The sequence below is a fragment of the Mirounga angustirostris genome, unplaced genomic scaffold, assembly GCF_029215605.1.
Source record: "Mirounga angustirostris isolate CCGP_5_RB_7025 unplaced genomic scaffold, mMirAng1.0.hap1 SCAF_1, whole genome shotgun sequence".
In the NCBI taxonomy this organism is placed as follows: Eukaryota; Metazoa; Chordata; class Mammalia; order Carnivora; family Phocidae; genus Mirounga; species Mirounga angustirostris.
The window spans coordinates 46,612,924-46,629,080 of NW_026991709.1; the positions used below are offsets into that span (position 1 = coordinate 46,612,924).

The 16,157-nt window shown below is 40.1% G+C and overlaps 2 protein-coding genes and 1 long non-coding RNA gene across 6 annotated transcripts in view; 2 read left to right on the forward strand and 1 right to left on the reverse strand.

Annotated features, from left to right (window-relative positions):
• The window catches only part of LOC135365666 (uncharacterized), a 34,770-nt gene extending 19,630 nt beyond the window's left edge, over nucleotides 1-15,140 (reverse strand). Inside the window, exons 1-2 of the long non-coding RNA XR_010404749.1 lie at nucleotides 15,037-15,140; nucleotides 13,780-14,202 (exon numbers count right to left, since the gene is read on the reverse strand). This is a non-coding gene — a long non-coding RNA (uncharacterized LOC135365666). The remainder of the gene's footprint in view (nucleotides 1-13,779; nucleotides 14,203-15,036) is intronic.
• The window catches only part of COL8A1 (collagen type VIII alpha 1 chain), a 160,592-nt gene that overhangs the window by 108,871 nt on the left and 35,564 nt on the right, over nucleotides 1-16,157 (forward strand). The window lies entirely within an intron of this gene.
• Nucleotides 1,386-9,184, forward strand: LOC123863327 (protein yippee-like 5). The gene has a single exon (XM_054504139.2). It carries the CDS (start codon nucleotides 5,300-5,302, stop codon nucleotides 5,663-5,665), a length of 366 nt encoding a protein of 121 aa, XP_054360114.1. The 5' UTR covers nucleotides 1,386-5,299; the 3' UTR covers nucleotides 5,666-9,184.

Sequence of the window (16,157 nt, forward strand, 5' to 3'; positions counted from 1 at the left end):
GAAGGAGCTTATTCCTGTTTTGAAAAATCTAACTGAAAGTCCTCAGGGAAAAAATGGGTTCTTATTTAGGAGACAAATATATATATAGTAAAAAAAAAAAAAAATAGCCCAAATCACTGAAAGCTAACATCTACTTGGCATTTATTATGTGAACTCAGCACTATGCTGAGAGTTAGACCAAGATTATCTCATTTGGGGATTTGAAAATTAGCAGCAGAGAGCAGAAGCTAAGCTCTTAACCATTGCTGCCTCTGACTGCAATGCTATTAGAAATCACAAGGCAACCTATCACAAAAATATTAAAATATTTGGAATTTATTCTATTTTATCATTTCAGTTCCACAAGTGTTTATCCAGCAAACACAATGGATCAGGAATAGCTCTAGACATTGAAGGAATATTAGGTAATAAGACCAGAGCTCTGCCCTCAAAGAGTAGAGAGTTGGTAGGCTTGTGAACATGTTTTTGAAAAATACATACTATCAAAGATTATATGAAGGAGGAGTTACGCTTCACTTTCTAAAGGTTGCAACAAAAATTTTTGTTATTTTCTTTATGTTACAATATTTTTCTATATGTTATGACAGAAATCTTTATAACGCTGCTCCCAGTGTGTTGAAACTTGCCTGTTGTTTATAAAGCAAAGGTCTTATGTTAAAAAAAAAAAAAAGCACAAAACCCCCAAAACAGTGTGGTATGAATTTCAGAGGTGTGCTTTCCACTATATATTGTACCCATGTGGAGGAAAGTGGGCTGAAATGATCTTGAATATTTTTTGGAAAAAGGAGAATGCAGGGGCGCCTGGGTGGCTCAGTCCGTTAAGCGTCTGCCTTCGGCTCAGGTCATGATCCCAGGAAAAAAATGAAATCACTGAAAAGTATCCCAAAGACTCCAGGAATTTCGGGAAGCTTACCTAAGAAGAGCTAAGTATTCCAAATCCTACCAGAACTTTATAACTTGAGTTTTTAGTTTGGTTGTGGGTACTCCCATGCAAGGAAGGAGAGATGCTAATATTGACTGATATCCATTTAATATGTGAAAAGCACATTCATAGAGAATGTTTACACAGTCTAAACCAAAAATATAACCAAGCCAATGATTTCAGACCAGATCACTCAGTCATTACTTAGCTTCCTTTCTTCAGTGAGTCAAATCATTGACATGAGCTTTCTTTGCCACTTTTCAAACGCAAATCATCTATTATCATGAAAACCTGGCTACTTCCAGAGTTTCTGATAGACCAAAGAATAATGAGACATTCATTCCTTGAGTTAAAAAAAGAAAGGAATTCTTAATCTCAGGAAACAAACTGAGGGTTGCTGGAGTGGTGGGGGGTGGGAGGGATGGGGTGGCTGGGTGATAGACACTGGGGAGAGTATGTGCTATGGTGAGCGCTGTGAATTGTGTAGGACTGTTGAATCACAGACCTGTACCTCTGAAATGAATAATACATTATATGTTAAAAAAAAAAAAAAAAAGATAGTAGGAAGGGAGAAATGAAGGGTGGGAAATCGGAGGGGGAGACGAACCATGAGAGACTATGGACTCTGAGAAACAAACTGAGGGTTCTAGAGAGGAGGGGAGTGGGGGGATGGGTTAGCCTGGTGATGGCTATTAAAGAGGGCACGTACTGAATGGAGCACTGGGTGTTGTTACACTCAAACAATGAATCATGGAACACTACATCAAAAACTAATGATGTAATGTATGGTGATTAACATAACATAATAAAAAAAAATAAAAAAGAAAGGCTGTCAAAATCCTCCTGATTTTAGGCACTTATGAAAAATACACTTGGGGCGCCTGGATGGCTCAGTTGGTAAACGTCTGCCTTTGGCTCAGGTCATGATCCCAGGGTCCTGGGATAGAGCCCCGCATCGGGCTCCCTGCTCAGTAGGAAGCCTGCTTCTCCCTCTCCCACTCCCCCTGTTTGTGTTCCCTCTCTTGCTGTGTCTCTCTCTGTCAAATAAATAAATAAGTCTTTTAAAAAAAAGAAAAATACGCTTATAAAAAAAAATATATGTACTAAAAACATATTCCTCTTACCTCAAAAATATATACCATGCATTATGGAGATCATTGTGGAACAAGTAAATATCAAGGCTCTTTTTCCAAGTTCAATGTCTGTCTAAGAAATGGAAAATAGTAACACTTGATTTTAAGGAAAATAGAACAGTACATGTGTTTCTATTGGCATCTATGAAATAGGAATAAGAGTAAACACTCACAAAAGTTGTTTAAGGATTAAATTAATAGTAGATGTAAAATGTTTAGTGCAATAGTTGGTGCATAGTTAATATTCAGTAAGTGTCAGCAATTAGTAGTAGTAGTAATGTCATTATTATTTATAACATGGTAATTCCTCCACATACACCCTACCCCACCATCAAACCAAACTCTTGTGATTCGCCACACTGTTTCATGACCCCACACCTTGCACATGCTGAGCTCTCTTTTTGAATATCCTTTCCCTGCTTTCCCTGGTGAACTCTTACCCATCACCCCCAAAGTTCAGCCCTGAAGCTTCCTCCTCCTACATGTCTTCCCTAATGCCTTTGCCTGTCTTGGCTGCACTTAACTGTTTCCCAGGGTATCCTGCATAACTGCCTCTCCTAGCAACTGAGAATGTGACTTTTTTTTACTTGATCCCCCTCACTTCCAACACACACACACACACACACACACACACACACACTCTTCCAACACACACACGCGTGCGCCTCACACTTCATTTTTTTTCCCTGTAGAAATGTCAGTTGTAATGAATGAATCCACTCCTGTATAAAAAGATAAAGTTTTTTTTCCTTCATGAGTAGGAATCAGGCTAGAATATGTACTTGGTAGCCTTAGTTGTGAGGGGGAAATTGGGTGAGGGTGGGAAAAGCTGGAGGATGCAACTTGGCAGCCCTGGGACCTGGCTCTGCCACAAGCCTAACCCTGTGGTCTCCAATGAGTCATTTAACTTCTCTGGACTCAGTTTCCTTCTCAACAAAATGAGAGGGTTGTACAAAATATTCTCTGAGGATCCAGCCAGTGCCAACATGTATATGATGCTGAACATTGCTTCATCTCAGTGGTTCTCTAACTTCTGCAGACATCAGAATCATCAGCAGGGCTTGTTAAAACACTGATTCCTGGTCAGCAGGTCTGAGATGGGGACCAACTATTTACATGTTAACAAGTTCCCAGGTGATGCTGAAACGATACATTCGGAGAACCACTGACTAATCTTAACACAGGATTCTGACCTTGTCCAGTAGTCACCTGGCCAAGAGCACTCCTGATATGCAAATTCACAAGGGATGGAGGCACCGAAACCCAGGCTTCTGTGAGGCTACCATCAGGAGGACTGGGAGCCTGTGGGTAGGTCCCAAGAGCGGCCACAGAAGGCAAACTTTGCTGAACAAAACAGTTCTGTTAAAGGCCTACCTTGTGGGGAAGAGGCAACCTGAGTTCGCAATGCTGTGAGGCACAGAAAATAGATTCCCAGGTTTGACCCATTTGCTAAAACCACTGCCGCTGAAGTTACAACGCATTACTGGTGCCATCTAGCGATGGCTCTGAATTACTGCATCTAGAGACGACAATGAAGTGCTTTCTTTTGGACACGGCTTCTTTTTTTTACAGAACTATGTTCAAGATGAGAACCTTTAAGAATAAGCTCTAATGTACTCTGGTACTGTCCACATTTGTATCTAGGTACTATAAAAATAAATATGCGTATATCACTTACTATGTACTAGGCACTGCTCTAATACTTTATATATGTTCAGTTATGCAGAGCAACCCAATGAGACAGATACAAGTATTATCCACATTTTCCCAGAAAGGAAATATAATCTCAAGATACAAAAAAATGTAAGGACCTTGCCTGAGGCTGCCCAAACAGTAAAGCCTTACAGCTGGACTTGAACCTAGACAGCTCCCGGAGAGAGATTACTCTGGCCAGCCTTTCTTATACTGGCAATTTAAAACAGTTACCAAAACAACTGTTACTTGTAAATAGTTATGAGGTCCCAGGTCAATGTCTGAAAAAACTCATAAAATACATACTGAAGCAATGAGTTTTTTTCTGATTCTTCCTAATGAAATCAATTCATGTGGATAAAGACATGCTTCTACCTACACAAAAAGCGCAACAACTTGGAATCAACTTCCAACTTATCATGCAGCCTTGGACAACTCGATTAACCTCTCTGGGCTCCACTTTCTATAAAGTAGGGAAAAAATTAAAATGTAATTTACATTGTTTGGGAGTTCTTTCAAACCAGATTGAATTGTAGAGTTCGAGTTATCCAGTTATGTGATCACAAGAGCAAATACAGAGAGGATGGGCAGTGACTGTATAGGGTTTTCTTAAATGGTCCAACGGGTGGGAAATATGCCAGGACAGAAGACTCGATATTCTGGTCTCTTGTCCAGAAGCGCAGTAAATAATAACACTCATGGCATTTGCAGTGAAGTGAAGAGCTCACCCAGGGAGATGTACGTTTCTCTTGTCTTCCTGGATGCTGCCCTTGGCCTGTGCACCTGAACCCTGCACTCCTGCCTGTTTCGGCCTCCCAAGAGTCCTCACCAAAGGGCTCTTGCAGAAAACTCACATCTTTGCTGGTGGACTCAAGTTCAACCCCCCTCACTTCAGACTCTTTTATCAGAGATTTGCTTGGATTTAAACCTGGTCCTTGCTAATTCTTTTAGCTTCTTATCTAAGACTTGTGTTACTAAACTATTTCTTACCTCAATAACCCAAACACTACAGAATGGTTACCAAAACAAAGCACTAGTGGTTTCTTTTTATTGTGTACTTATAATATGTTAAGATCTGCTGATATAAAGATTCTTGATAATGAAGGAAAATAAACACGTAGACAGAGCTATAGAAATAAAGGGTAATAAAACATAGTAGAGTAAAATATCACTATCTCGCTTACTAGATTTTTTATGTCATTCCAAGTATTTGCACAGCAAACTCAGAATTAAGCTAGATAAAGTTTATTATCAACCTTATTTGAGAAATTAAGGAAATTGAAGCACAGAAATTTTAAACAGCTTCAAAAAAATAAGTGAATCATTGAAGGTCCATATATCTCAATTTTTTGGTCTCTGCTGGCCCCACAATTATAGTTTCTTTCAACAATACAATCTTGATACAGGATGACTACCTCCTGATACTTTGAATTAGAAAGAAGTTCCTTGTACAAATATGGTAGAAGTAAAAGATTAATTAGACCTTAAGCATAGTAAAAAGTATTAATTCGCTTCATCCCAGCTGAGGAGCGAAGAACGTTCAGCTATAAAAATGGGCAGAAATTTCCTCGATCGTATCAGTGGTACTGGTCTGTTCTCTTGTGCAAACTGCGATACACTCCTGACCAACCGCTCAGAGCTCATCTCCACTCGGTTCACAGAAGCCACTGGCAGAGCATTTCTTTTTCACAAGGTAGTTAACCTGCAGTACAGTGAAGTTCAACACTGGGTCATGCTCACTGGCCACCACATGGTTCGAGATGTGAGCTGCAAGAACCGCAGTAGCAAACTGGGATGGATCTATGAGCTCGCCACTGAAGACAGCCAGCGCTCTAAGGAAGGCCGTGTGATCCTGGAACGCGCTCTAGTACGAGAGAGTGAGGGCTTCGAGGAGCACGTACTATCTGATAACTCTTGAAGAGAAAGAGATAACTCCATCTTTTCCCAGGTCTCCTTCACAGAAAACAAAAATCTACTTACATACACTGTCACCTTAGCATCAGGGTCAGATTCATGAACTGCGGAACAAGAGGTTGTGAGAATCTAAGAGGGAACCTTTTTTTCTTCTTTCTTTCTTTCTTTCTTTCTTTCTTTCTTTCTTTCTTTCTTTCCTTTCTTTCTTTCTTTCTTTCTTTCTTTCTTTCTTTCTTTCTTTCTTCTTTTTAATTTTCAATTTTCCAGTGTGTAGAGAGAATATTATGCAGATGCCGTTAATTTTTTTTCCCCTATGTTTACATCTTGAAGCGGAATAGTCTATCTGCAGCTACATGATGGGCTATGTGAGGAAAAAAAATCTGGGCTGTTAGAGTGGAAAAGTGTGTTTTATGTAAATTTTGAAAGGAAAATGTGTCAAGACCATGGTTTTTAAACTTATTTGTGCTTCCTTTAAGAAAAATGTTTTTTAAACCCAGTTATTTGACTTGATTCGCTAGCTTCAGGGAAGAGACCCGACTCTGTGACCAGCGCTAAGGTTCCGTGTTGGTATGGCTTGTGCCGGCCACTGTGCCGTATTCCTTCTGGAGAATTGTCAGCACCAGAGCCCTCCTTCCTTGTCAGTCTTGACCCAAAGATGTCACCATTCCTGGTTATTTGTCACATAATTGGTGTTGATTGCAAACTTTCCTGAAATGGGGCAGAACTGCTTGGTTGTCTTTTCCATGTAACTTAAACATAGTAATATAAATAAAGTAATAGTTGGGGGGGGAAAGTATTAATTCACTGAACAAACATGTGTTGAAAATCTACTATGCACCTGGCACCATTTTAAGTTTAGGGGATTTAGCAGTGAATGAGGTCAGAAATGACATTCCAGCTTCAGAGCTAACAATTCCATCTAGTTGAAGAGAACACAATAAACGAGAAAAAAATAAATATGTAATACTGTGTCTGGTAATGAAGAAAAACCATTACCATAGGAGTAGAGAGCACTGCTTTAAATCGAATGATGCAGGCAGACCTCTCTGAGATGACATTTGATCAGAGGTCTGAAGGAGGCCAGTTGTGCAGAGATCTGAAAGGGAGCTCAGGCAGAGAGAGAAGCAAGTGCAAAGTCCCAGGGTTGGGAGCCAGCTGGGCTGGTTCCAGAATAGCAAGGAGACCACCGACCAGAGCACTGACAAGATGGGGTCCGGGAAGAGGGCAGGGCCATAGTATGCATGCCTTGCGGGCTGTGGAGGCAACTTAGAGTTCACAGAAATCCAGTAGGGAGGCATGGGATGGTTTTGACAGGGTCTGGTCTACATCATGAATTCATCATTCTGATTTCTCTGGGCAGATTAGACCGGAGCAAGAGTGGAGGCAGGGACTCCAGTGAGGAGGTTATAACAATGGTCCAGGCAGAACAGGATAGCACCTAGGCAGTAGTGGCTCAGGATGCCTCCTTATGGAGAGGTCCTAAAACTCGCTGATGCACTGGCTGTGTGAGAAAGGGACATCTCAGGAACATCTCCTAGGTATCTAAAATTGTCCAGGGGCGCCTGGGTGGCTCAGTTGGTTAAGCGACTGCCTTCGGCTCAGGTCATGATCCTGGAGTCCCTGGATCGAGTCCCGCATCGGGCTCCCTGCTAGGCAGGGAGCCTGCTTCTCCCTCTGACCTTGCCCCCTCTCATGTGCTCTCTCTCTCATTCTCTCTCTCAAATAAAAAAAAAAAAACTTTAAAAAAATAAAATTAAATTAAATTAAAAAATGTTTAAAAAAATAAATAAATAAAATAAAAAATAAAATAAATAAAATAAAATAAAATAGTCCAACTCATAGAAGCAGAAATAGAATGGTGGTTGCCAGGGATCGGGGGGAAGAGGAAATGGAAAGCTGCTACCAGATGTGTATAAAGTGTCAGTTGTTCAAGATGAGTAAGTTCTAGAGATCTGTTGGATCACATTGTGCTTATTGTTAACCATATTGTACTATACCTTTAAAAATTTATTAAGAAGGTAGATCCCATGTTATCTGTTCTTACTACAATAAAGAAGAAGGAGAAAAAGAAGAAGAAAGAAGAAAGAAAGAGAGAGAGAAAGAAAGAGAGAGAGAGAGAGAGAAAGAAAGAAAGAAAGAAAGAAAGAAAGAAAGAAAGAAAGAAAGAAAGAAAGAAAAAAGTGATGCTGCTGTCCAAATAACATCAGACTATAAAAACTGCAATAACTCTGAGAAACAATTTTTTAGGGAAATAAAATCAGTTTTTCAACATTATCTTTTGTGAATCATACAATGTCATTTAATCATAGCTTACCTCAAAACTTAAATTTGGAATGTTATTATGCATTTATCAAAATAAATATAAATTTGAAAAAGGGCTACATAAACTCTCAGAATTTTTTATTGGAAAAAAAAAAGAATGTCTCTTAAACTTTGAGCTTGAGCAACTAGATAAGTAGTAATATCATTTTCCAAAACAGGGAAGCTTGAGGTACAATAAGCTTTCCAAAACTTGTAGCCCTCTCACCCTCTAATTGTATTAGTTAATCTGATTTCAGAATTTTAAATTCAAGAATCTTTAAGCTACATTGCCACTTTTTAAAGAATGAGCCATGTACAGCCACCGTGACACCTGGCTACCAATAGAATCCCACTCTGCGAGAGAATTCTGAACCAGACACTCAGCTGGAGCCGGTGTGATGCTTCTAAGTGTTCTTTTGTAAAATAGTTTCAAAGACCCGTGACTAGAGAATTATAAAATCGTGTCCTCTGTTTCCGACATGTTTATAAATATGAATAATGGAAGCAGAGCTCTCCAGGCTCTTAAGAAGTACAAGGTACAAATCCACGGTTCAGTTAAAAGGAATGTTAAATATCGGCCTGAGATTTATACTCTTGAGAAAGAAATGTTACAGTGGAATCAGGGAAGCAATGTGCTGGGTTTGTGAGTCAGCAGCTCTTTTGTGGGAGGCACCGTCTTGAACTGGGTCAGGCAGCTATGTGGTACTGAGATGGGCCTCAAAGGTTTGGGGACATTGCCATCATATCACCCATGCCTGATTGATAAGAGCAAGAAAACACTTTTGGAGTACAAAGACTTAGTCAAAATCACCAGTAAATCTGGGATAGAGCCAAAATTTAGTAAACGGTAGTTGGTAAATGGACACAGAAATTACTGGATTCATATGCAGAGAAAATCAAAGGCACAGCGAATTCCAAGGAAATTGGGACTGCAGTTCCTTTGCCAGGTCCCCACTTATACAGAGAAGGGCTCCTTTCAGCATGTTCACCTGTCTCATGGATACTAACTAGCTATGATCATTTTTGTAGAAGAAAAAGAAATGAAATTTAGTGGTGTATAAACTGTATAAAGACAAGGGCCTTTCCGTCTTCTTTAGTGTTGTGTCCCCAGCAATTAGAACTGTCCTTGGCACACACTGGGCCCTGAGCAAATCTTCGCTGAATGAATAAAAACATAAAAGCTGGAATAAATGATTAAATCTAAGGAAGGCAAGGAATCTTTTTATTTGTGTAAAAAAAGAAAGCCATGTTTTCAGGTGAAACCTAATCAAAATGACAAGAGAAAAGTGTCTGAGGGAGCAGTACTGGGCTAATATACTCTTTCCCTCTGGTGTCACAGCTGAGTTCTCATTGCCCTGCATATTTATATCATTCACTGATATTGACTGAGCCTTAGTGGAGCTTTATCTTTCACTGGTTTTTATGTGGTCTACATTTCCCACCCATTCTCCATACTCTTTGGTGAGGGGGATTACCAATCTGAAGAATTAAACAAGAAAACTGAATAATTGACAGGCTGCAGTCCTTGAACTTTTTTTTTTTCTGTGTGTGTGTGGTTTTTTTTTTCCCCTACCCTCTCAACTTCAAGATTCTCAGATCCGTGTCTGATTCAAATTTGCCTTAAGTTTACATCAGTTTATTCACCCTTACCACTTATGACCTCATCCTCAGGGGCAGCATTTTTCCATTTTCATCATTCTATCTGGCCATAGCTGTTGAGTAGCTATGGATGGAAACGAGTAAAGGAAGAAAAATAAGAACTTAAAAAGGAATGAAATGGAATACATCCGTTCCCAGACCAAGGCCTCTTCAGGAAAATATTGGAAGCCTCACTTACAGCTAAGTTGGCCTGGGATCCAATCTGGATATAAGAGGCTGTTAGCACTCAGCCTTGAGTAGATGAGCATGAATCTGTCCTTATATCAAATATTCTTTGAGATCTTTGCATCTAAGACCTTTTAGAAATGTATATAAGTCATTCTAAAGTAAGAAAATGAACTGGATACATTCTAGTAGAAAGCCAAGGAGAGATAATAAAATAAATCTTTCCCATCTCCCTTTTTGATGACATTACACTTTAAAAATAGGTACAGGGAGGAGCCCACGGGAGGAATTTCAGTTAGGCAAATTTACTTACAAGTAGAATTTCTTCCAGGATACAAGAGCCTTTGGCAAACATTCTTTGGCACATTCTTCTTAAAAGGTATAAGCCATTTTTTTGGCAGGTTTTAAATGACACTTAAGAGTGTCAGGCAAACCTTCCAAACCATAGCCGAAAAGCAGCTTTATCCAAAACACACAACATCCTCAGCCAGCTCAAGATCAACAAAAAAGTTAGGCCTAACCATTACAGAATGTTAACTGTGAAACATAATTCCATGATATTTATGGCTCCATAAACTGGGCAAAGCTACACTTGAGTACTAAGAGGTACTCCTTGCAATGGGACAGTTACTCATACTTGATCCTATAAGATATGCTATATTAAAGAGAACCACGAATTAGTCACAGTCTATGCATTAGGACATGATTTTCTACTTTTAATGAGCCTAAGAATCAACTGGAGCAAGCTTGTAGAAAATGTGGATTTCTGGTCCAGTCCCTACACCTATCTAGGTAGATTCTGTAGGGGAAAGGACTGGAAAAAAGGAAGACCAGTGAGGAAGAGGCAGATGGTCTGTAAACCAGACATTGAGAATCACTGCACCAGAGTTTGAAGTGAACACACTAAAGTTGGGACAGTCTCCATGCAACTCTTAATTCCTCGCACCTAGCCCTAACACTGGCACCTGGAGGACACTCAGTGAATGTTTAATGAATGAAAAGCAGTTAGCATTTATGGATGCCAGGCACTCTTCTAAGCATTCTACACATATTAACTAATTTAATCCTCACAATAAGGGACTATTATTAGCCTTGACACTTGCTAGGCACTCTGTCTGCACACTGTCCAGTGTCACATGGCTGGTTCCTTTGTTACATTCAACTGCCACCTCCTCAGAAGACCCTCCCCTTGCCCCCAACTACCTATCTAAAGTTGCATCAATCCCACTCCCATCCAATCACAGGATCCTGTTCCTTTTCTCTACAGCCCTTGCCTCTATCTAAAATTATCTGGTTGGCTTATTGTCTGAATAATAAGCCCTCCACTGAAATGCAAGCACCATGAAAACAAGAATCGTGCAGGTCTTATTTGTCACTCTATCTCTAATGCCTAATTCATGGTAGACACCAAAGAAATGATATAATAAATGCAAAACAAAGGAATGGTGCTTGTCATATAATTCCTTAGTTCTCTCAGAGCTTCCAAATTTTATTATAAGTGTAAAAAGCAAAAGAAAGACTTCTAACCCCCAAATGTCCTCAAAATAATTCTCCAATCTCCCTTGTCCCAAGTCATAGCATGAACATGAGGAAAAGTAAAACCTAAGTAAGTGAAAGTGGAAGGTTTGGATAGATTTCTCACTGTATGGCTTCAATATTTTGTTTGAAAAGAACTCTTAGGACATCAGGGGCCCCCATGGTCAAACATAAGTAGAAAATACATTCTAAGATCAATTTAGATTAACCTGTTTTTATTAACCACACATTGACTCTGATTTCCTAGTTCGGAAAGCGATATCTGCCTGACACCAAAAGACCTAGTTAAATCAGTGAAATTCCAGCCAATTACCTCAATAGTAAAAAGAATGGATATACCAATTCCCTCCAAATGGCAAATGTGTCAGAATCATTGATTTAACCCTGCACCAACAAAATCAAAATCAGGAACTACTGTAGACTAAGGAGAAAGGAAGAAAGTCATTTTAAATGGGTTTCTCATACAGTATGACTCAAAACCATAGTTCCTTTGAAAGGAGTCACCTGCTAGTTGACCTCATATCAATGCTAGCCAAGCCTGTGCATGATTCTGATCATGGATGATCAAAATGATCTCCTCTTCATGTATGGTGTGGGTCTCAGGCAAATAAGAGCTAGGGCTGAGGGATTGCTGCTGAATGAAGCTTTTTGTTCCAAGTAATTTTTACCACTTCTACTAAAATGCCAGAGAATGAATGGTGTCGGTAATGTTGTTGGATAAAACATACTCAAAAGCAACTAGAAACTTTAAAAAAAAAATAGTTTTCCTTTTTTTTTTTTAAATTTTGGGAATATTTTTTCATTATGATCACGCAGGGAGTTAGCTAGACCTGGATTGGTTTCATTAGTCATCTCAGAAAATGTGGTTAGGTCTTGGGAAAATCTTTCGATTTCTGAGGAATTGCTGATCCCAAATCACATTCATTTCAGTCAGTCACTGGGACTTAGTATGAAACTTGGAAGTACCAAAGTAGACGCAGGAAGGGGGTGGAGGAAGCAATCGGACCAAGAGTGAGGTCTATTCTTACTACAGGAAGGTGAAGATCCTTTACAAAGACTTCACCTAACACAAATTTTGCAGCTGCTACCCTCTCCCCCATAATCGAGAAAGACTTAATCAGAATATTTTAAGAGGTAGAGAGAAATTTATTTTCATTCTAAAAATGTCCAAGTGCAACGATAAAGCAAAGATAATTTCTATGTTCACTACCCAAGCCCTCAAAACCATCTGGGTTAACTCAAAGCCAGGTTTAGCACGTTTTGCTTTCCATTTTGTGAGCAAAACATGATTTGGTTTACAAATTTCTCTGAGGTTCATGCATATAGCTGAGAGATGCTGTCATTTCCTTATCAGAAGCAATAGGAGAAATTCCAAATATGAGGAGTCACAGAGATTTATTGCCTCAATTCCCAGCCTGACACTTGGCTCAGCACAAAGGGTAAGCAGCCAAAAAGAAGTCCTTTGCTAAGGTACAAAAGGAACTGGCTGCTTGTGAAGTCCAGACTTGGGAGTGACACAAAAGGGGGTTGGGGTTTTTACACAGCCAGCAAAACCTAGTCTGTTTGAAGTGGGATCAATTGATTTCTTGAACATTTCAAATAAGCAAAATTCTGCAGGAAATGGAAGCCAGATGAATTTTTAACTCAGGAGATCCTTGGAAGACAGGCAGAAAGTAATCAAACAGCATCCTCTCGTTTCATTTTGGCCCTCCTCCTAGACTTCCTCCCCGCACTATACGTCCTACATGATGTAGAGACAATGAATGAATAAGCTTGGGGAGGGGTATGAGTAGACATTTACTTTCTAGATCATTTAAATTTACTTAAATAATAATTTTAAATTGATTCACATGTTGATTTTATTAAATTAAAAAAAGGAACAGTATGTGTTCGATATAAATGTATACCAATTTTAAAACACTATGCTATTTGGAAGAGGATCTGAAACATTTTAGGAAGCATCTGTTGGTGAAGCAGTCACGTGCTGGCAACTCTCACAATAACCCCCCATGAGCTTGTTAGCGTCATGGTGCACACAAAGAAACTGAGGCTCACTGAGATAAAGTGATTTGCCAGAGGCCACGATGATTATAAACTGAGAGGCTGAGATGGACTTACCAAAGGAGTCCCCAGCTGATCCTCAGGACTGAAATCCACATGCAAAGAATCTGATTTTTGAGACTAGGTTTCTTCTACACTAGCAATTGCTAGTTCCCACCTCCTAGGGCATGGGACAGGAATAAATCGGCCACTGGTTTTGAAGCTGGAATTACCAGGTCAGGAGAAGTTGGCAGCTGTGTGCATGCCAGGAACACCACCATGCCAAGTAGGCACACGCAACTCTCCCCCAGGAACTCGAAGGGGAGAAGGAAGGGGTACTTTCCTCTCTCCAACAAGCTTTGGCTTCAGACACTTAGAGAAAATATAAGAAACATGAAAAGAAGAAAACATACTCACCCTGCCACGCCTAGCTGCTACCTTGTTAACACCTTGTTCTTCGTAGTTGTGACTTTCACAGAAGATGAAATATTTCTTTCCTCTTAACTTCACATATGCTGTCCAGAAGCCCCCAGGTTTCCTGGAACTTTTGTTAAGATTCCAGCTATTCCAGCAATAATTTTCAGACACCAAGCTTTGGCTGACAGAGAACAGATACAACCAATGTCTGGGGATTTTCCTTCTGCTTTCTTCTACTTTTTCTTCCAATGAAACTGTCCTATTATTGGCTTTGATTTATTCATTATGGTCATACTTTCCTTTCCAGAAATCTTATTTGCAAGACAAAGAAAGAATAAAAATAGTAATGGATGGTCATCCGTGGTATTTTGTTAGTTCTTCTCGGCTCTTGCTTTTGAACTGTCTGCTGTGTCTTGGCCCCTTCTGTGTCAGTAAAGAAAATCATGGACATGGGACTTTTTAATGTTATCTATGTTAATCAGGTCCACCCCTAATATTTGTGATGCTTTGGGCAAAAGTACAAATGGTGACCCACATACTATAGATTTAAATCTTTAAAAGTTATGAATCAAGCCAACTGTTTAAATAGTTTATGTTCTATCCCTCCGCCTTGGCAAATATACATTTGTAACAACATGAAAGGCCATGTTCAAATTTAGAATTCTCTGACTCCTTGAATTGCTACACCAGAATGCAGAGGCTGAGAGAGATCAGCCTACCCCTGGTTCATTTGTTCCCAACTCCAGCTTGGTCATAGACTATGAACCATAGACCATGCAGGTTTCACAACCACGCAAGTGAACAATCCCTAACAAACAGCTACTCCCCAGCCTAATGTTGGACCCAGAGGTCGCACACCACAAGAAGACAGTTCATCTCTGGAGGGTGGACCCTGAGAAAAAGCCTCTGTAGTCACTGGAAAGAGCTCAAGATCCTTTGGGTAGAGAATTCTAAGGTCTTGCATATCCAGAGCAGGGTCTAGAAGAGTGTGGGCTCTGGACAGCACAATCCCTTGGCTCCTCACTCGTGGCAGTTGGAGGAGGCACAGTTTCAGGAAGGTCAGGGCAGAGGCTCTTGTTGACCCTATCTGGGTGGTACTCGGAGTTAATGTCCCCCTGTTCTAATGGCAAGTGGAAATTAACCTTATTGACTAGACACTTTTCATCCATAGCTTCCAAGTAAGAGTGAAAGGCCTCTCAGAAGATTTAGAACTAGAAGTTTATGATCCATATTTCACATAAGGCAAGGTATCTGTACCTCAGTATCACCAAGGATTATGCAATTTGCTCTTTGAATTGCAAGTGCAGCCATCTGATTAACTGCTCCAGTTTCCATGGTCCAAGGCCAACGAAGAAACAGAATCTGTTAAATATTTGAAAGGCGACATCATTAAGAATGAATTATTATCTAACATGGAAATAATTTCAATTAAGAGGAGGGACTACACACATATATTTCGTTGTCATACATTTCTTTAGAAGATGAAACAAGGAGGAATCAGAGAAATGTACTCTGGGAGATGAGAGGGAGGGAAGGATGGGTTCCTTGGGTTTATATTTCTTCCAAGTGAGGTAGGCTGTGCTTCTCCCCACCCATCTAATCCCCTGAACCTGCTCCTACCTCTATCAGTGAGGATAGCAACAATACTTAGCTAATATTTACATCCCACTTACTCTGTGCCGGACATCATTCTAAGCACCTTACCTGTTTTACCTATTTAATTTGCACAAAAGCCCTATGATATAGGTATTTTTATTACTCTTCTCACTTTTAGAAGAGGAAATTGAGGCATAAGAAGATTTTTTTAAAAAAACAAACCTTGCCTAAGGTCCTGTAGGAGGTTCAGAGCTGAGATTTGAACACAAGAGGACCCCTAGAGTCTGTGCACTCAGCCACATGTTCTACTACTTCTTGAGATGGTCAACCACACATGCACTGGCCACCTCAGCCACTAGTCACCCTCCACTCTGCCCTGCTTCTCCAAATAAATGTGCATTTGCCCCTAGTAGCCGGAGGTTTGACCTGGAAGATCAGTTATCTCTTTGGCTCACCTGGAAATTCCCATTTCCTGTGGGATAAGGACAGCTTCCCTCTTCTAAGGCCCAATGGCCCTCACCCACCAGGGGCCACAGAAACCATAACAGTCCCCAGTTCTCTCAACATCTAACTGGACTTTTTTTTTAAGATTTTATTTTTTTAGAGGGGGGTGGTGGGGAGGGGAAGGGAGAGAGAAACCCAAGCAAACTCCACACTGAGTACAGAGCTTGACGGGGAGCTCCATCTCACAACACTGAGATCACAACCTGAGCAGAAACCAAGAGTCAGATGCTTAACCAACTGCACCCAAGTACCCCCTAACTGGACTTTTCTAATAGGAA